The sequence below is a fragment of the Lipotes vexillifer genome, unplaced genomic scaffold (assembly GCF_000442215.2).
Source record: "Lipotes vexillifer unplaced genomic scaffold, Lipotes_vexillifer_v1.1 scaffold917, whole genome shotgun sequence".
NCBI classification, from domain to species: domain Eukaryota; kingdom Metazoa; phylum Chordata; class Mammalia; order Artiodactyla; family Lipotidae; genus Lipotes; species Lipotes vexillifer.
Window position 1 is genome coordinate 1,503,713 of NW_006795104.1, and position 20,257 is coordinate 1,523,969.

At 41.7% G+C, this 20,257-nt stretch overlaps 1 protein-coding gene across 2 annotated transcripts in view; it reads left to right on the forward strand.

Moving 5' to 3' along the window:
- Positions 1 to 20,257, forward strand: part of FRMD3 (FERM domain containing 3) — a 319,910-nt gene that overhangs the window by 202,382 nt on the left and 97,271 nt on the right. For both annotated transcript variants that reach the window (XM_007467447.1, XM_007467446.1), the window contains exons 4-6: positions 1,322 to 1,400; positions 6,490 to 6,587; positions 18,501 to 18,624. In XM_007467447.1, coding sequence (XP_007467509.1) covers positions 1,322 to 1,400; positions 6,490 to 6,587; positions 18,501 to 18,624 — 301 coding nt within the window. The remainder of the gene's footprint in view (positions 1 to 1,321; positions 1,401 to 6,489; positions 6,588 to 18,500; positions 18,625 to 20,257) is intronic.

Consider the following 20,257-nt stretch of genomic DNA (forward strand, 5'->3'; position numbering starts at 1 on the left):
CACGGGCCCAGCCGCTCCGCGGCATGTGGGATCTTCCCGGACCGGGGCACGAACCCATGTCCCCTGCATCGGCAGGTGGACTCTAAACCACTGCGCCACCAGGGAAGCCCTGTATGGGTATTTTTAATCAGTTTTTCTCTGCTGAAATATCCAGTAAGATGCTGCTATGTTTTTCTGGGATTTGGATACTTTCTTTCAAACTATTTTAGATAATTGTTTTCCATGTTAAATTATCCTCATTATACATTCATTTTTGATGCCAATAGTTCTTTCTACATAAAGGATTTGTCTACATACGGGATAGCCCCAGATGTTGTAGAATTGGCTGGTGATTTAACCCCTGCTGATTATGAAAGAAGATTTGAGGCAGAATAGGGTGCTGTTCCATATTCACATTTGGATGTAGTCTCAGAGCTGATCCCAAGCAGCCATACTGATACAGAGACAAATAATGAGTGGGTATGTCAGACCCATAGAAATAATAATACTAACCATCGTATTTCTTTGATTTTAAGATGCTCGTTTTATATACTAACTGAAATCTGAATGCATCTTACTGCACTTGTGTGCATTTATTAGGTTAGTATTGCAAGTCAACAGTGGTCTTATAATTAAAAGAAATCCTATAGAATCCCCTTGGCTGGCTATTGAGTTCTGGAAGTTTTAATGCAATTAGAACATTCCAGAATCAATGAACCTCAACCAGAATTTCAGCCTGCATAATGCTATCCTGATTTAGACAAAGCAGGAAGTTATAAAAGTGTTTCTTTTCGTGCAAGCAACTGCCTCATTGATAGATAACACTAAAATAATCCTAAAATTATACGAAGTAGGATCTGTGCATGGCGACTCCATTTTTAAAATCCTGATTTTAGGTCAACGGCACCACCACTTTGGGAAAACTAGTCATGTGCCGTGACATTTTTCCACCTCACAGGCTAAAAAAATATTTCACTAGGCCAAAAACCTGAGTGGTACTTACGAACAATTTATCTGTCAGAAGAGAGTGGGAAGAATGGAAGAGAAAATGTTATTTGAATCTGTGACCTGGAGAGAAGGAAAGAGCCATGACATGGGAAGCTGTGCTGACCGACTAGATTGCCTGTATCCTGAGTTTGCTTTAGGTGTCTTGCCAAGCATTTCCATTGTTTTGTTGTCACTGTTGCTTCGTTTTCTTGGGCATAATATCTGTTCTTTCAGAAAATCCCCCTGCCCCTCCCCCCAGGCTAGGCTGGAAGGCTTCATGGCTGACTCTCCTGTGTGTGTTTGAGTCCATGGTCTTTTGCTGCTTTTCTCATGCTTTTTCTTTATGACGTTTCAGCTCATCCACCATACACCATGTGCTTTAGAGTGAAATTCTACCCACACGAACCCTTGAAGATTAAAGAAGAGCTCACCAGGTATTTGTTTGTTTGTTTGTATGTTTAACGTGCCCCTTGAAACAGCCAGGGCCTCTGAGTTTTACTCCTGTCTAGAGCGGAGTGTCTCCACCAAGCAGGCGCTCAGCTCAGCATTTGGCTTGGAATGTTTCTCTTACACTTAATTGTCTTGGGACTTTTCAAACCATTGTCATTGGGAGTGTAATTAACTGCACAAAAAAGCAGTGGGTTTCAGGAGGAGGTGCTCTCTGAAAACACCTGACAGTGGGATGCTAAAAATAAATAGATGACTGCGTTTAGGATATGGGCAAATTCATAGCTAGTGCAGCCCCTGGGACCTGTCTTTTGGATCTAAGTTTTTCTGAAGGGAAAAGATCCCTTGACAGAATGATGAACTGTTTTGTTATCCCACATTCCGCTTGCTAAATGACCGACCGCGGAGCCGGCTTCCCTCTCCTTGTAGACTCTTCTCAGCCCAACTCTGCATTTTCTGGTTCTCGGGCCACGGCCACGTACAAATAGTCCACCTTCTGGGGGTTTTGCTTCCGTGAACAGCCTTGGCCAATGCCACTGATCAGGGTCCCGAGAGGGGTGTGCTTAGCTCTTAATGAGCCTCTGATCTGGTGACCAAAAAAAGTCAGTGTGTCTAGTCATCTCTCAGAATAATCTGCGTGGGTCCGAATGCAGCAGAGAAGCAAAGGCAGTTGACTCTGATCATCATGTGCAGAGTCACGTGCTGGGTTCTAGGGTATTGTGCTCTCTCATTATCCACGAGGGTCTGGTAAAGCTCCACCATAGTGACACAAGGTGATGTTGGAAGGGAGCCATTCTCTGTTAGTAATCTGTGCACAGCTGTTGGTGGAGGTTTGTGCTTGGGGGCGGGGCAGGGTATGCGTGGGAAAGGAGATGATGGACATTGTAAGTAGTGGTTGGTGTTTTGCAATCTGGCCTGCTTTTTTTTTTTAAATTAAGGTAAAATTCACGTAACATAAATTTTTTTCACCGTTTCAAAGTGTACAGTTCTGTAGCATTAAGTACATTCACAATGTAAGGCCACCATCACCATTATCTAGTTCCAGAACATTTCTTATCACCCCAAAAAGAAAGCCTGTACCCATTAGCAGTCACTACCCACTCTCCCATCCCCCAGACCCTGGAAACCACTCATCTACTTTCTATCTCTATGGATTTACCTGTTTTGGACATTTCATATAAATGCAATCAAATGGTATGTGGCTTCGGCCTGCTTTTGGCTTGAAAAATTTATTCATTTATTTGTTAAGTACTTCCTCAGTTCCTGCTGTCTGCAAGGGCTATATGAGCCGCCTAAATAAATAAATAAATAGGTAAAGATATTTGTCCCACCCTCCGGGTGCTAACACTGTAATTAGGAAGATCAAATCAAATACTAATGCCAGGCATTATTTCATCAGGGGCCAATATAGCTCACTTTTGTCACTTGTTTTCTTTAAGATCTTGTCCAGAGGATAAAAATTGAATATGTGTCACAGTATAAATTAAGGATGGGTCTTTTGTTGGTGATGTTGAGAAAAGTCCCATTTGAAAGTAAAAGGGTACAAAGTTTTAGTTAAATCCCTCTCAATTCAATTTGCTAGCACTTCCCTGCATTTGTCTGAATAACTAAGGTATGAATTGTGCCACGTTGCAAACATTTTTATGTCTCCAAAGGAAATTAAGACAATACACATAGAAATGGGTTTTTCTGAGTCAACACAGTCCTTAGAATTCAAAAGGGATCTACAAACTGTGGAATGACTCAGGTACTTATGATTTAAACCCTATCTTGAAAGAATTTGGTTTTTATTGTTTGATGTTATTTTATCACAAGATTAATCTAAAATTTAAGAATTTAATAAATGAGAAGCTAAGATCACATTCATGACCAGGCTAAGTGGTAAAGAAACATTGAGAAAAAAGCGGTTTTAAAAGAGCAAAACAACAAAAATACTCACCAAAAAGGATATTTGAAATCATTTTTTTAATCCTTCTTTTCTCTCTCCATTTACACAGTCACCTTACAATCCTTTAGATTTCTGAGGCATTTGCAAATGCTATATACAATTGAATGTAATAAAAGCATGTTGGTTTTAAATTTTTTAGTAAGAACCACCTTTAAATTCATGTTAGATAGAGAAGCATATCATTAATGGTGGCATAATAATGTATGCCCCAGATCCTCTTGTGTTTTTGTTGCTTAATTCTTTCATGCAGGGAGGGGTGAGACTGAAGGAAAATGCATTATTATTATTATTATTATTATTATTTTGGTGGCTATTATATTAAAAAATGAGTATCTGAACCTGAAGCCATTTGTAAGGCTCAGTGGATTATGTGGAATCCATAATAATCCATGATTATCTCTAGAGTTCACTAATATGAGCAAGGACACAAACTCAGCTGTTGTGAAAGCGGATTTTCTTTTCTCAGGAAGCTTTTGTCAAACTCAATTTCTGAGTTATGGGATCAGAACCCAAACGTCTCATTCATCAGTAAATATTTATTGGAAACTATTTTCCACTACTAAACTCACCAAAACGTGGAAAGGAATGCTTTTTGTTCAATGCATACATGCAGCACGTAGAAAAGAAACTTGATGGCATTTAGCCAGGTAGTTTACATTCTTTAAGAAAGGAAAGATTTCATCGTCTCAAGTATTTGTGTGACCTTGGTATTGTGAATGATCTAGGGCCGTGGTCCTCAAAGTCACATCCCTGGATTAGAAGCAACAGCATCACTTGGGAACTTGGCCCCTGCGCCAGACCTGGGATGGGGCCCTGCAATCTGTCTTTTCACAAGCCCTCCAGGTAATTTTAAAGCATGTCAAATTTTAAGAACCATTACTCTAAGGCAATTGGATTTTCAAAAGTATTACTCTAAGGCAATTGGATTTTCAAAACTATTAGTTTCTTTAGGCAGATATTAGAGTGTACAATTCAGTGGGTTTCGTATGTTCTTAAAGTTGTGCCACCATCACCGTGATTTCCTTCCAGAACATTTTTATCACTGCAGTAGGAAACCTAGTATTCAAGCGGTCTTTCCCCATTCCCCACTCCCCCCAGCCCCTGGCAGCTACTAAGCTATGTTTTTGTCTCTGTAGGTTTGTCTGTTCTGAAATTTTGTACAAATGGAATCATATAATATGTGGCCTTTTATATCTGACTTTTCACTTAGCTTAATCTTTTCAAGGTTCTTCCATGTTGTCGCATGCATCAGTAGGTACTTCCTTCCTTTTATGGCTGAATAATATTCCATTGTATGGATATACCACTTTCTTTTATCCTTTCATCAGTTGATGGGCATTTGGTTTAGCTGTTATGAAGAATGCTGCTATGAGCATTCATATACACATTTTTGTGAGGACCTAGATTCTGATTTAATTGGGTCAGGGGTAGGGTCCACGTTGGTATTGTTTAAAAGCTCCCCCAGGTGATTCTAACATGCAGTCAGGCTGAGAACCTCTGGTTTAGAACCTTATTACTCAAGTGTGGTCCATGGGCCTGCAGCTCAGCATCACTGGGGAGCTTATTAGAAATATGGACTCTTGGGCCCCACCCAGACCTACTGAATCCACATTCTAACAGCATCTCTGGGTAATTCACGTGCTCACTAAAGTGTGAGAGGCACCAGTTTAGGGAGATACTCTGGGTCCTTGATGGCCAGTGTAATACTGTTCCCTTGACAAAATGTACACTAACTCCAGATAAGAAATTTATTAGGGACTACCTTTATGTCCTGCACACAATTCCATACAAAGTTGGGGACAGAGAGTGTCATTTGAACCTCCATCATGTGCCCAGTGCCTAGCACTGTCATGGCGTAAAGCGGGTGTGAGATAAAGATTCATCAAGTGGAAGCACCAGGGAGCCACTGAACCCTTCAGTGCATCTGTGTGTCCGGGGATGGCGAGCTCCAGCGCTTGGGGAGGCGGGGTGGGGGCTGCTGCCAGCCCCTGAGTGATCTGAGTACCTCAGTTATGCTCTCTGAGTGGGGTTGTGCCTGAGGCTGCTCACAGGCTGAGTTAAGATCAGATTATTTGAGCCCTGGAGGCAGTGACTAGGACTGATTGGGTGGTACTCCCCACCTGGCCTCAAGAACCTGGAAAGAAGAAAGGTTGGTCTCTACGACTTAAACTCCAAAATAAACAAAGAATCTTCACACACCTATAAAGTTAGTCAGAAACAATAGACCCCAGGCCTGAGCCTTCAATGAAAGAATCAATCCGGCAAACACATAGGAGATCTGAAGAGAGCGTAATCAGCGTAGAGGAACAGAGGGGACAGTGACAAGACGAGCCTGAGCAGGGGTGGTAAACTGACACTGCCCCCCCGCCCCCGCCGCCCCGCCATCCCCAGCTGAATCAGGCCCATGCGTATTTTTCGTTTGGCACGCCAGTGTTTTCAAAAATAGAGTTTGCTGCAACATTTAAAATTCAAAGGATTTCACTTCTAAACCCGTCGCTGTGACGCTGGAGCTGCACAGCGGCTGACCCCTTCGCAGGGGCCTGCACCCTCTGTTCTGCTTCCCGACATCCTCACCCCAGCCTGTTTCGCTCAGTGACAGGTTTGTCTGGCCCTGAGGCCATCTGTTTGCCATCCCTGGAGAAGCGGAGAGGACACTACGTGCTGTGAATAAGTTGGCTTTCTGGCCTCGTGACCAAGTCTTTTTGAGATTGATTAACATGGGTCTGTCTGCCTCCGGGACTAGTCTCTGTAGACTGAGTCCGATTCCTGAGCCCTCATTCCACAGAGAGCTCAGGCAGCCTGTAGCTGAGGTGCTGGTGACGGTGACAGTGGCTGCGGTTGTCCTTGTGTGGGACTTTCTGCCAGGGACGGTGGCTGCGGGGCCCTGTGGCTCTCGTCCATCCTTCCTGTGTCTCTTTGGAAAGGGCCAGCCACACGGCTCTGGAAGCTGCCGCAGACACTGCAGGTTTTCTGAACTCTGGGGGCTCCTCCCAGTTTTCCTCTCCTTGCCCTCTGAGGGGCTTGGGTAGGGCTCTGGTGACCCAGGTGCATGAAGCATGAGCAATCCTTCTACTTCTTCCAGGCCTCGGCCAAAACTTAGGGCGACTCTTTCTCCTTTTGCATTGCAGGTATCTTTTGTACCTGCAAATTAAAAGAGATATTTTCCACGGTCGACTGCTCTGCTCCTTTTCAGATGCTGCCTACCTGGGTGCCTGTATCGTCCAAGGTAAGTGTGGCCACGGCTGCCCATCCCCACTATTGTACTGGACAGTAGAGCTCTGGCTGTTCAGAGACTCCCTCCTTCCCAGCCTGTGCCCATCCAGCCCGTGTCATGGTTTGAGGCCAGGCAGGGCTGGGTACTTAGCAATGGACCCCCGCCTCCCCTTCCCTCCCAAGCCTCTGGGGTCCTGGTGGAAGGCTGGGCTGCGGTGGTCACAGGGGCCTCTGCAAGAACGGAGGTCCTCAAGTCCCCGAGGTAGAGCTCAGGCTCTCTGTTTCAAAGGGGCTGGAATGCTTGACTTTATAAGAAGCTCTGAAGGGATATGGGGTGTTCTGTGCTCTGAGCTCTGACCACCAGGTGTGGGGCGTTGATGGGTATATTGGGCGGGGAATCTATGTCCAGGAAGGTAGTGTCCTTTCAAACCTTTGAAGTGAAATATCAAAGCATTTATACATATGTATTCACATGAGTAGTATGTGTTTATATGTGCACTGTATCTAATGCTTCAGCTTTTCTAGTCCCGGAGTATGGTGAGGAGAGCACCAGGCTCACAGCCTGTCATTCTGCAGTTTGAACCTGAATTCCCATTTCCTGGTTATTTCACCATAGACAAATGATTTAAACTCTAAGCTTCGCTGTCTTCATGTATTGAATGAGGTGGTCATACTTGTGTGACCATTTCATGAGGCTTATTCTCAGGGTTGAACAAGCCCCAGAGGATGGGGCATTGGGAAGCAGCAAGCATATAGGACCCAGGGTAAGCTTCTGGATGTTTCGACCTGTAAGAAAAAAGTATTTGAGAGAAGGCTGTCTCCAGAGCCCAAGGCAGAGCATCGTCATGGGGATGGGCCCAGGACCCAAGTGAAGAATGACTCAGATGTTCTGTTTCCCTGGGTCAGTTGGGAGGCAGCTGACAGCAGGGCCTGCTTGGAGGGACTCAGGTGTTCCAGCCATTTGTGGATGCTGATGACATGTTTATGAGAGAAGGGGAGGTTGGAGGGGGAACTAGGAGGAGAGAGGAGGGATGGAGGGGAGAAGGAAGGAAGCAGGTGAGGACAACGGGAGAGAGAGAGATTACCAAGTGAGCATGTCACCCTTATAAAGGATCTGAAATAATGAAGGAGCTTATGATGGGGTCATAAGCGGATCATGACAATCATCTGTCTAATCACAATTCCAACCTTCATTCACAGCTTAAGAGAGATACCCATCATTCTCCTGGGGGTTTCACTGTCACTCACCACTGTCCCCATGGGATGCTCTGTGCTGTGAAATAGTTCCTAGGACCCCGTTTCCAGGTGTGTGTGCTCTCTGAGAATTCTGAAGTCTATCTGTGTTGCTTTTCCCCATCCTCTGGGAGCAACCTAGGGCCACTCAGCAGATTTTGGCAGTGGTGTTAAAACCCTTGGAGATACTCAAGTTTAAAGTTAGAATGACAGTGATAGCCTGATGGGAAATAGTCCTTCCATCTGTCCCAAGGTGGAGTGTGTGCTCCTGAAAGCTGCCTCTCTTATATAGAGCTAAGGAGCGTTCAAACCCCATAGTTCTTCCCTGTGAAGACTGCACGTTCCTGGTTAGGGTGCACTGTCTTCTATGAGGGATAAAGCAAATCGATACTAATCCAAGCAACAGACTGGCATATGAGGATTTCAGGACGCATTTAGGCATTAGTGAATCATGGTCAGTTGTCCAAGGACAAGCTCAATATGGATCTGTAATGGGAGAACTCTCCATCCTGGTTTATGCTTGAAATAAAGCCACAAAGCCTCCATCCAGATGATCAGGGCCCTATTTAATCCCTCGTTGCTGTTATCACTGACCATACTCACAGATGCTGTCGAGAGAGTAGAGTTGGAAGTGAACTGACCTCAAGAAAACCGTTCAGCTCTAGAACGCAGCAGTGTCCATGGACCATTTGTAGCAAATCCAGTAAAAGCTGGATTCATCAAGTTCTCTGATGCTTGGGGTGGTATTACAGCAGCTCTAGAGATCCTTACAAATGCAGATAAACATCTGCTTTGTCAGAACTGCTTATGCTTACAGAGAGTGATAGGGAATGTGGAGTAAATGATTAGAAAGCAGAGGACATGTGACTTTTTACTGGCCTCTTGTTTGCTAACACTCTTTGAAGGAGCATGTTTTAAGCTTCAGAATATTCTGAGTGTATAAAACAGGCCGCCGCCCAGAGTTTTGCCACCTGTACACACTGAATACAATGAGCATATTCAATACATGCTTTGCATTGTCTTCATAATACCAATTGCAAAACAAACACACGAAGCCCTAGGAATCTATTTATGTTCTTTCTTGATACAAATATCTTTCCTGTTCCTTCTACAAAACAGCAATATGGCAGGATTACTGTTCTTATCTCCTCTGCCTGCTGTGTCCAATCCCTGTGGGTCTGTGGCTCCGTCTTGATATTCAGAACTCCGTTCAGATGTCACTTCCTCTGAGAAGTCTTCCTGGACTACTAAAGTAGCCTCTCTCTGCACATCATTCTTTCTCATGCCCCTGTTCTGTTGTCTTTTAAGCACTTATATTTGAAATTATCTTGTTGAGTTGTTTGGGGGCTTATTATGCATTGCCCCTTATGTAGGATCTAAATTCCACGGAAGTGGAACTCTGGGGGTCTTTTTCACTGTAGTGCCCCCGTGTCTGGCACACAGTAAGTTCTCCACTAAATATGTTAAGTGAACTAGGGCACTTGCCTAAATTGCACCAATGTATGCTTTATTTCTATACTTGGGAAAGAGGGGTTGTTTCACAGCCTCATCCATGTATTTGTCATGTGTTCTCTCAACATTTATTGAAGAGCTCCTAGGTGGCAGGCCACTGCAATGTGAAGTCCCTGTGGGGGGAAGGGGACAGACAAGTAAACAGGAAGCTGTGATGATGTGTTAATGTCTAAACAGAGGGACACACAAGGTCCCTGCTCTGACCCCAGGAGGGCCCCCCACTCAGCAAGGGTAGTCAGGGAAGGTTCCCAAAGGAGTTGACCCTGGGGCTGTAACATCCTGTATCTCAAGTTCTTTTGGAGTGAGTCCTCTCCAAACCAGGGGAAATGCCATTGTCATGCTTGCCCTTTGTACTTACCATCACCTGATCACACTCATCCTTTTGCTTCAGCTCTTTGGATTTTGCTGACAATTAAATTCTCTTTAATTTTAATTTAATGTAATCTTAATTTAAATTCTCACAAGCCATCCCATGTACTGTATGTTATTTGTTGTAACTTTACCCTCATCGTCACATGTGGGAGAGAGAACCACATCGTCACATGTGGGAGAGAGAACCACAGGGTCCTTACCCAGCTCCTCTATGGAAAACAAAATTTGAAGTTAGAAGTCCTTAATCATTTATAAACGGCCTTTTGCTTTAGGTGAAGTCAGAGTTAAAGACAAGCTTTAAGGAACAAGAAAGCTGGGCATGTGATAGTGGAGACGTCGACATTGACCTTGTCAGCAACTCTGTGCATTTTCCGTGGCATTTCTTCTCTAGCTCGCTGGCATTTGCCAGGCTACTTATTTGCTGTGTTTAGCAGTACAAGGCCATTGTGCTTCACAAGTTTTCCTGGAAAGAGAAATGCCCACCCAAAACAAGACAAGCACAAACAATGCCACCCGTCAGCTGTGCAAGGAGACAGTGCATTGGACATGGCCTAGTTTAATATCAGTGGTCCATGCCCTGCGGAAAAGCAGGCACTGGGTTATACCGTCCCCTAAATGTTGGGGTCCATAGCCAGCTCACAGGGGCATGTGTATGTGTGTGTGTTTGCGTGTATGTGTAGGTGTGTTATGTGTGTTTCTTTTGAAACTTAGATTGAGTTAATCACCAGTTCGTGGCTCACTTTTCATCACTGGTCCCATCTATTGATTGATTGATTGATTTCCCTTTTTTCATTATTCTCCATTTCTGTTCCTAAAGGCAACAACTGGGTTCATGTATATCTTTGACTTGGCATACATCCTTATAAAATGATTAGTATTGTCTTGTGTGTATATACTCTTAAGTTTCATAAATTAAATGGGGCTATAGAACTCATTTAATCCTTCCTTTTTATGCTCAGAACACTGAGGAATCTATTCACATTTCTGGGTATACATCTATTTTGTTGCTTTTAATTGCTACAGAGTATCCAGTAGGGTGCATTGCCCATGTGCTATTTACTGCTCCCAGCAATAATGAACACCCAGGTTGCCCCAAATCTTTTTTCACACCCAGAGTTTTTTAGAATATACGCCCAGAAATGGATTGCTGGGTAATAATATTAGGCTAGATACTCCCAGCTTGCTCTCTAGAAGAGCTGCGTGTGCACCAAGAATCTTTGGACGTGTACAAGTGCTTCTGTTTCTTCATGTCCCTGCCGACACATAGAAGCATCCGGCTTCCTAAACTTTTTGTTAATCTTGTAGGTGTAAAGTGACATCGTCATGAGTTTGGGCAGCTCTCCATACATGAGGCCTTTGGGTTTCCCCTTCTATGAATTGGCTATTGATATTCCTTGACCATTTTCCTATTGGAATTCCTGCCCATGTACTTATAGATTTGTTGGGGTTCTTTCTTTATTCTAGATATTAGCCTGTGTCAGATTTAGATTTTGCAAATATGTTATTTCAACTTATCTATTATTTGGACTATGTCCTTTAATGAACAGAAATATTTTTATTTTGATATGATCAAATTAATCAGTTTCCCCTCTATGGCTGATGGCATTTGGGGTCTTATTTTACGTAAAATAAGTCCTTCCTCCTGTGGTATACATTTTAAGTTGTTTTCAGAACTCTGTAATTTGAGCTCTGTTAAGAAGCTTTAAAGAGCTTTGCTTTCCTCCCAGTTTTATCCTTTTACAGTCATTACATGATTCAACAATGAAGGGACAGTAGATACAAATTACTGAGTTGGATGTGATTTTGCAGATGTGCTTAAGGCATATTGATTTCTGTCTACTTCAAAGTCATGTTGGTGATCAAGTTCCTCAGTACCATTTTCCTACCATCTTTAATCTACTTTTCTGGGCCATTTCTGCCTGAGATACTTGCCCCTTCTGGCAAGCTTGTGGAATCAGGACAAAGTATTCCCACTGCAAGAGCATCACCTTTGCTGCTTCAGGCTCTGCTCGATGTATATCCTAGGTCCATCTTCTCATAGACCCTCTGGGTGCTCAGAGATGTGCAGGCATTTCTTTTTACCCTTAACGACCCTCTGGACGTACCCTGTATTAGAACCTGGCAACAACTTTAATCTGGGATGCTCAGCCATACTTTGATACACACTCTTTAATTTGAAGAGCAGTCCATTTATTTTAATGTACAATCCTCTTGGGTACCTTTATGTTGTGATTTTTCATTGATTGAGCCACACCTGCACAAATCTCAGAGCTAGCAGCTCCAGCCAGGGAATTCCTCGACTCAGAAAATTAACTGTGAAAGGAAACTTGAGGAACACCCAGTGGTTTCCAGCTAGAGGTGGTAACACCTCCTATTGTGGGGAGCATTTGGAAACATTGGGAGGCATTTTTGGTGGTCATAATATCTGGATGTGCCACCAACATTTAGTACCTGAAGGGTAGGGGTGCTAAATGTCTTACCATGCCTTGGAAGGTCTGAAACGATAAAGAATTGTTTATTTGCCCAAATGCCAATAGTGCCTCTTTGAGAAACAATGATTTAATCTCCTTTATTGTATAGATGAAGAAAATGAGACCCAGAGAGTTCGGCAAGTGCCCAAGCACACACAGCTAAATCTGAACTAGAATATGACCTTCTAGACACTCAGGCTGTGGTCTTTCCGTGGATACAAACACATTTCGTTGGGTGAGCTTGTTCCGTGATCTTCTTTTGGGTGGTGGGAGCCATTCCGTGTACACCCTGCTCTTGTTTTTTGTTTTTTTTTTAACATCTTTATTGGAGTATAATTGCTTTACAATGTTGTGTTACTTTCTGCTGTATAACAAAGTGAATCAGCTATACGTATACATAATTCCCAATCACCTCCCTCTTGCGTCTCCCTCCCACCCTCCCTATCCCACCCCTCTAGATGGTCAAAAAGCACCAAGCTGTGCTATGCAGCTGCTTCCCACTAGCTATCTATTTTACATTTGGTAGTGTATATATGTCAGTGATACTCTCTGACTTCGTCCCAGCTTACCCTTACCCGTCCCCGTGTCGTCAGGTCCATTCTCTACAACTGCGTCTTTATTCTTGTCCTGCCTCTAGATTCTTCAGAACCTTTTTTTTTTAATTTCCATATATATGTGTTAGCATACGGTATTTGTTTTTCTCTTCTGACTTACACTCTGTATGACAGACTTGAGGTCCATCCACCTCACTAAAAATAACTCAATTTTGTTTCTTTTTATAGCTCAGTAATATTCCATTGTATATATGTGCCACATCTTCTTTATCCATTCATCTGTCGATGGACACTTAGGTTGCTTCCATGTCCTGGCTATTGTAAATAGTGCTGCAGTAAACATTGTGGTCCATGACTCTTTTCGAATTATGGTTTTCTCAGGGTTTATGCCCAGTAGTGGGATTGCTGGGTTGTATGGTAGTTCTATTTTTAGTTTTTTAAGGAACCTCCATACTGTTCTCCATAGTGGCTGTATCAATTTACATTCCCAACAACAGTGCAAGAGGGTTCCCTTACTCCACACCCTCTCCAGCATTTACTGTTTGTAGATTTTTTGATGATCGCCATTCTGACTGGTGTGAGGTGACACCTCATTGTAATTTTGATTTACATTTCACTAATGATTAGTGATATTGAGCATCCTTTCATGTGTTTGTTGGCAATCTGTATATCTTCTTTGGAGAAATGTCTAATTAAGTCTTTTGCCCATTTTTGGATTGGTTTGTTTGCTTTTTTGATACTGAGCTTCATGAGCTGCTTGTATATTTTGGAGATTAATCCTTTGTCAGTTGCTTTGTTTGCAAATATTTTCTCCCATTCTGAGGGTTGTCTTTTTGTCTTGTTTATGGTTTCCTTTGCTGTGCAAAAGCTTTGAAGTTTCATTAGGTCCCATTTGTTTATTTTTGTTTTTATTTCCATTTCTGTAGCGGGTGGGTCAAGAAGGATCTTGCTGTGATTTATGTCAAAGAGTCTTCTGCCTATGTTTTCCTCTAAGAGCTTTTTATTTTATTTTTTTATACAGCAGTTTCTTATAAGTCATCAATTTTATACACATCAGTGTATACCTCTAAGATTTTATAGTGTCTGGCCTTACATTTAGGTCTTTAATCCCTTTTGAGCTTATTTTTGTGTATGCTGTTAGGAAGTGTTCTAGTTTCATTCTTTTACATGAAGCTGTCCAGTTTTCCCAGCACCACTTATTGAAGAGGCTGTTTTTTCTCCATTGTATATTCTTGTCTCCTTTGTCAAAGATAAGGTGACCATATGTGCTTAGGTTTATATCTGGGCTTTCTATCCTGTTCCATTGATCTATATTTCTGTTTTTGTGCCAGTACCATACTTTCTTGATTACTGTAACTTTGTAGTATAATCTGTATTCAGGGAGTCTGATTCCTCCAGCTCCATTTTTTCCCCTCAAGATTGCTTTGGCTATTCAGGGTCTTTTGTGTTTCCATACAAATTGTGAAAATTTTTTTTCTAGTTCTGTGAAAAATGCCATTGGTAGTTTGATAGGGATTGAACTGAATCTGCAGATTGCTTTCGGTAGTATAGTCATTTTCACAATGTCGATTCTTCCAATCCAAGAACATGGTCTATCTCTCCATCTGTTTGTATCATCTTTAATTTCTTTCATCAGTGTCTTATAATTTTCTGCATACAGGTCTTTTGTCTCCTTAGGTAGGTTTATTCCTAGATATTTTATTCTTTTAGTTGCAGTGGTAAATGGGAGTATTTCCTTAATTTCTCTTTCAGATTTTTTATCATTAATGTATAGGAATGCAAGAGATTTCTGTGCATTAATTTTGTATCCTGCTACTTTACCAAATTCATTGATTAGCTCTATCAGTTTTCTGGTAGCATCTTTAGGATTCTCTATGTATAGTATCATGTCATCTGCAAACAGTGACGGTTTTACGTCTTCTTTTCTGATTTGGATTCCTTTTATTTCTTTTCTTCTCTGATTGCTGTGACTAAAACTTCCAAAACGATGTTGAATAATACTGGTGAGAGTGAGCAACCTTGTCTTTTTCCTGATCTTAGTGGAAATGCTTTCAGTTTCACCACTGAGAACAATGTTGGCTGTGGGTTTATCACATATGGCCTTTATTATGTTGAGGTAAGTTCCCTCTGTGCCTACTTTCTGGAGAGTTTTTATCATAAATGGGTGTTGAATTCTGTCGGTAGCTTTTCCTGCATGTATTGAGATTATCATATGGTTTTTATCCTACAACTTGTTAATACGGTGTATCACATCGATTGCTTTGCCTATATTGAAGAATCCTTGCATTCCTGGGATAAACCCCACCTGATCATGGTGTATGATCCTTTTAATTTGCTGTTGGATTCTGTTTGCTAGTATTTTGTTGAGGATTTTTGCATCTGTGTTCATCAGTGATATTGGCCTGTAGTTTTCTTTCTCGGTGACATCTTTGTCTGGTTTTGGTATCAGGGTGATGATGGCCTCTTAGAATGAGTTTGGGAGTGTTCCTCCCTCTGCTGTATTCTGGAAGAGTTTGAGAAGGATAGGTGTTAGCTCTTCTCTAAATGTTTGATAGAAATCGCCTGTGAAGCTATCTAGTCCTGGGCTTTTGTCTGTTGGAAGATTTTTAATAGCAGTTTCAATTTCAGTGCTTGTGATTGGTCTGTTTATATTTTATATTTCTTCCTGGTTCAGTCTCAGAAGGTTGTGCTTTTCAAAGGATTTGTCCATTTCTTACAGGTTGTCCATTTTATTGGCATAGAGTTGCTTGTAGTTATCTCTCATGATCCTTTGTAGTTCTGCAGTGTCAGTTGTTACTTCTCCTTTTTCATTTCTACTTCTGTTGATTTGAGTCTTCTCCCTTTTTTTCTTGATGAGTCTGGCTGATGGTTTATCAGTTTTATTTATCTTCTCAAAGAACCAGCTGTTAGTTTTATTGATCTTTGCTATTGTTTCCTTCATTTCTTTTTCATTTACTTCTGATCTGATGCTTGTGATTTCTTTCCTTCTGCTCACTTTGGGTTTTTTTTTTTTTTTGTTCTTCTTTCTGTAATTGCTTTATATGCAAGGTTAGGTTGTTTATTTGAGATGTTTCTTGAGGTAGGATTGTATTGCTATAAAGTTCCCTCTTAGAACTGCTTTTGCTGCATCCCATAGGTTTTGGGCCGTTGTGTTTTCATTGTCATTTGTTTCTAGGTATTTTTTCATTTCCTCTTTGACTTCTTCAGTGATTTCTTGGTTATTTAGTAGTGTATTGCTTAGCCTCCATGTGTTTGTATTTTTTACAGTTTTTTTTTTTTCCTGTAATTGATATCTAGTCTCATAGTGCTGTGGTCGGAAAAGATACTTGATACGATTTCAATTTTCTTAAATTTACCAAGGCTTGATTTGTGACCCAAGATATGATCTTTCCTGGAGAATATGCCATGAACACTTGAGAAGAAAGTGTATTCTGTTGTTTTTGGATGGAATGTCCTATAAATATCAAGTAAGTCCATCTTGTTTAATGTATCATTTAAAGCTTGTGTTTCCTTATTTATTTTCATTTTGGATGATCTGTTCATTGGTGAAAGTGGGGTGTTAAAGTCCCCTACTATGATTGTGTTATTGTCCATTTCCCCTTTTATGGCTGTTAGCATTTGCCTTATGTATTGATGTGCTCCTATGTTGAGTGCATAAATATTTACAATTGTTATATCTTCTTCTTGGATTGATCCCTTGACCATTATGTAGTGTCCTTCTTTGTCTCTTGTAATAGTCTTTATTTTAAAGTCTGTTTTGTCCAATATGAGAATTGGTACTCCAGCTTTCTTTTGATTTCTGTTTGCATCGAATATCTCTTTCCATCCCTTCACTTTCAGTCTTTATGTGTCCCTAGGTCTGAAGTGGGTCTCTTGTAGACAGCATATATATGGGTCTTGTTTTTGTATCCATTCAGACAGACATAGGTCTTTTGGTTGGAACATTTAATCCATTTATATTTAAGGTAATTATCAATATGTATGTTCCTATTACCATTTTCTTAATTGTTTTTGGTTTATTATTGTAGGTCTTTTCCTTCTCTTGTAGATCTTTCCTTCTCTTTTTCTAGAGAAGTTCCTTTAGCATTTGGTGTAAAGCTGGTTTGGTAGTGCTGAATTCTCTTAGCTTTTTCTTGTCTGTAAAGGTTTTAATTTTTCTGTGGAATCTGAATGAGATCCTTTCTGGGTAGAGTAATCTTGGTTGTAGGTTTTTCCCTTTCATCACTTTCAATATGTCCTGCCACTCCCTTCTGGCTTGCAGAGTTTCTGCTGAAAGATCAGCTGTTAACCTTATGGGGATTCCCTTGTATGTTATTTGTTGTTTTTCCCTTGCTGCTTTTATGAAAGATCAGCTGTTAACCTTATGGGGATTCCCTTGTATGTTATTTGTTGTTTTTCCCTTTTAATATTTTTATATTAAAAATATAATATAGTTTATATTATATAAATTATATAATATTTAATTTTATATTATAAATAGTATAAAAGCTGCTTTTAATATTTTTTCTTTGTATTTAATTTTTGATCGTTTGATTAATATGTGTCTTGGCATGTTTCTCATTAGGTTTATCCTGTATGGGACTCTCTGTGCTTCTTGGACTTGATTGACTATTTCCTTTCCCATATTAGGGAAGTTTTCAACTATAATCCCTTCAAATACTTTCTCAGTCCCTTTGTTTTTCTCTTCTTCTTCTGGGACCCCTATAATTCGAATTTTGGTGCATTTAATATTGTCCCAGGGGTCTCTGAGACTGTCCTCAATTCTTTTCATTCTTTTCTCTTTGTTCTGCTCTGTGGTAGTTATTTCCACTATTTTATTTTCCAGATCACTTATCCATTCTTCTGCCTCAGTTATTCTGCTATTGATTCCTTCTAGACAATTTTTAATTTCATTTATTGTGTTGTTCGTCATTGTTTGTTTGCTCTTTAGTTCTTCTAGATCCTTGTTAAGCATTTCTTATATTTTCTCTATTCTATTTCCAAGATTTTGGATCATCTTTACTATCATTACTCTGAGTTCTTTTTCAGGTAGACTGCCTATTTCCTCTTCATTTGTTTGGTCTGGTAGGTTTTTACTTTGCTCCTTCATCTGCTGTGTATTTCTCTGTCTTCTCTTGCTTAACTTACTGTGCTTGGGGTCTCCTTTTCACAGGCTGCAGGTTCGTAGTTCCCGTTGTTTTTGGTGTCTGCCCCCAGTGGCTAAGGTTGGTTCAGTGGGTTGTGTAAGGCTTCCTGGTGGAGGAGACTAGTGCCTTTGTTCTGGTGTGTGAGGCTGGATCTTGTCTTTCTGGTGGGCAGGACCATTTCTGGTGGTGTGTTTTGGGGTGTCTGTGAACTTAGTATGATTTTAGGCAGCCTCTCTGCTAATGGGTGGGCTTGTGTTCCTGTCTTGCTAGTTGTTTGGCATGGGGTGTCCAGCAGTTGAGCTTGCTGGTCGTGAGTGGAACTGGGACTTAGCGTTGAGATGGAGGTCTCTAGGAGAGTTCTTGACGATTGATGTTTCGTGTGGCTGGGAGGTCTTTGGTGGACCAGTGTCTTGAACTCGGCTCTCCCACCTCAGAGGCTCAGGCCTGACACCCGGCCACAGCATGAAGACCCTGTTAGCCACACGGCCAAAGCAACACAAACGTTTATCTTTCTGGCTTGACAGAAGTTGCCATATTGCTTCTAGTGTTGGAAGGTCTCCGGAAGAGGCAGGGGTGGGCTGTGGTTCAGTGCAGGGACAAGGGCACTGCTCTTGTTGTTTTTAACCTTTCTTTTTCTCTTTATTTTTTCTGGTTACAGCTGAGCTCGGTGACTACGATCCTGATGAGCATCCTGAGAATTACATCAGTGAGTTCGAGATTTTCCCCAAGCAGTCACAGAAGCTGGAAAGAAAAATAGTGGAAATTCATAAAAATGAACTCAGGTAATAGGGATAGACATTTGTAGAAATGATAGAGGTGAGAAAGTGTTCTTATTGCAAGGAATGTGGAAATCGTGTTGTGAAGAATATTTGTAATGTATGGGTAGACTCTTTCAGGTGGCAGGTCAGTATTTCTGGGCACTGTCAAGGTCCTCCATCAGTGACAATCTCAATAATGTTGGGTCCCCTGTGTGGCTGTTTATGAACCATCAGCAGTTATTAGAGCCATATATTTTCTTCTGGGTCTTAACAACCCTGGGTTTCTGAACATGAAATCTAGGATAAATAAGTAATCCTTTCTATTTTGAATTTTGCATCGCCTCTTCCCCTCCTGTGGCCATTGTTGAAAGCTTTGACTCCAAGTAGAGTAGAATCCATTGACAAGGTTTCCTTTGCTGAGCTGCTTTCAAGATGACAGATTCAGCATCCGCTTCTCTTTTCCTTGTCTGTGATGCTCCAGGACGATTGATAACTACAGAGGAGTACGAGTAGCGAAATCACATACAGTATTTATTCAGTACTGTTCTCAGTACTTGTGCATATTGACTCATTTAATCTTCTCAACAACTTAGGAGGTAGGTGCCATGGTTGTTCCCATTTTACAGATGAGGGAACTGAGGCACAGAGTGATTAAGCATTTTACCCAGGATCACATAGCTAGCAAGTGACAGAGGCTGGATTTGAATCTAGAGTCTGTGCCCTGGAGCATTGTGATGCTTCTGTTCTGCATAGGCTACCAGGAAGGAAATGAAGCATGAATAGGAATCATCACCAATTTGGAATCCAGGTAACTCAGGTATTCTAATCTGTAACTAGAATATAGATCCCTGCAAATCACAGAAAATTCATTTTGATAATCATAGCAAGCCTGGGCTGTGCTATGACAAGTATGGATGAAGAACTGTGCATGCTGAGATGCTCCCATCTTCTGCGCTTCTGGTAATTATAAAAAAACCCAAAAAAAACCCCATACTGTCACTGGATTATGAATCCTGGAACAAATAACTGTCCCCTTGAGAGGGAGTGCTGAGATCCCTGCTTTATGCAGGCACTCCCCCTGCTGGTAATTCTGAGAAGAGTGTACATGTGGGCATTAAAGGTGGCAGCATAGTTCAGCTTTAAAAAGATGACCTTTGGGGCTTCCCTGGTGGCGCAGTGGCTGAGAGTCCGCCTGCCGATGCAGGGGATACAGGTTTGTGCCCCGGTCCGGGAAGATCCCACATGCCGCGGAGCGGCTGGGCCCGTGAGCCATGGCCCCTGAGCCTGCGCGTCCGGAGCCTGTGCTCCGCAACGGGAGAGGCCGCAACAGTGAGAGGCCCGCGTACCGCAAAAAATTAAAAAAGATGACCTTTGTCCTTAAGAGGTAAATATGACTAGACATCAAAAATTGTACAGATTTCAGAAAGCCACATACCATCTCTATGGGTAATTTTAGGATATTGTCTCCCAATGAAAGCTTTGTTGAAAATATGACAGTCTGCCTCCTCTTTTTACAATTTGGGAACAAACATGCTAGAGGTAAAAGGAAAGTTCCAGTGCTTCAGTTGAGGGCTTGTGGACCAGCAGTGTCTGAGCAGCACAGGGTGAGACCCTCTGGATGAAGCAGTCACATCCACTGTGCAGATTGGTAGGGAAA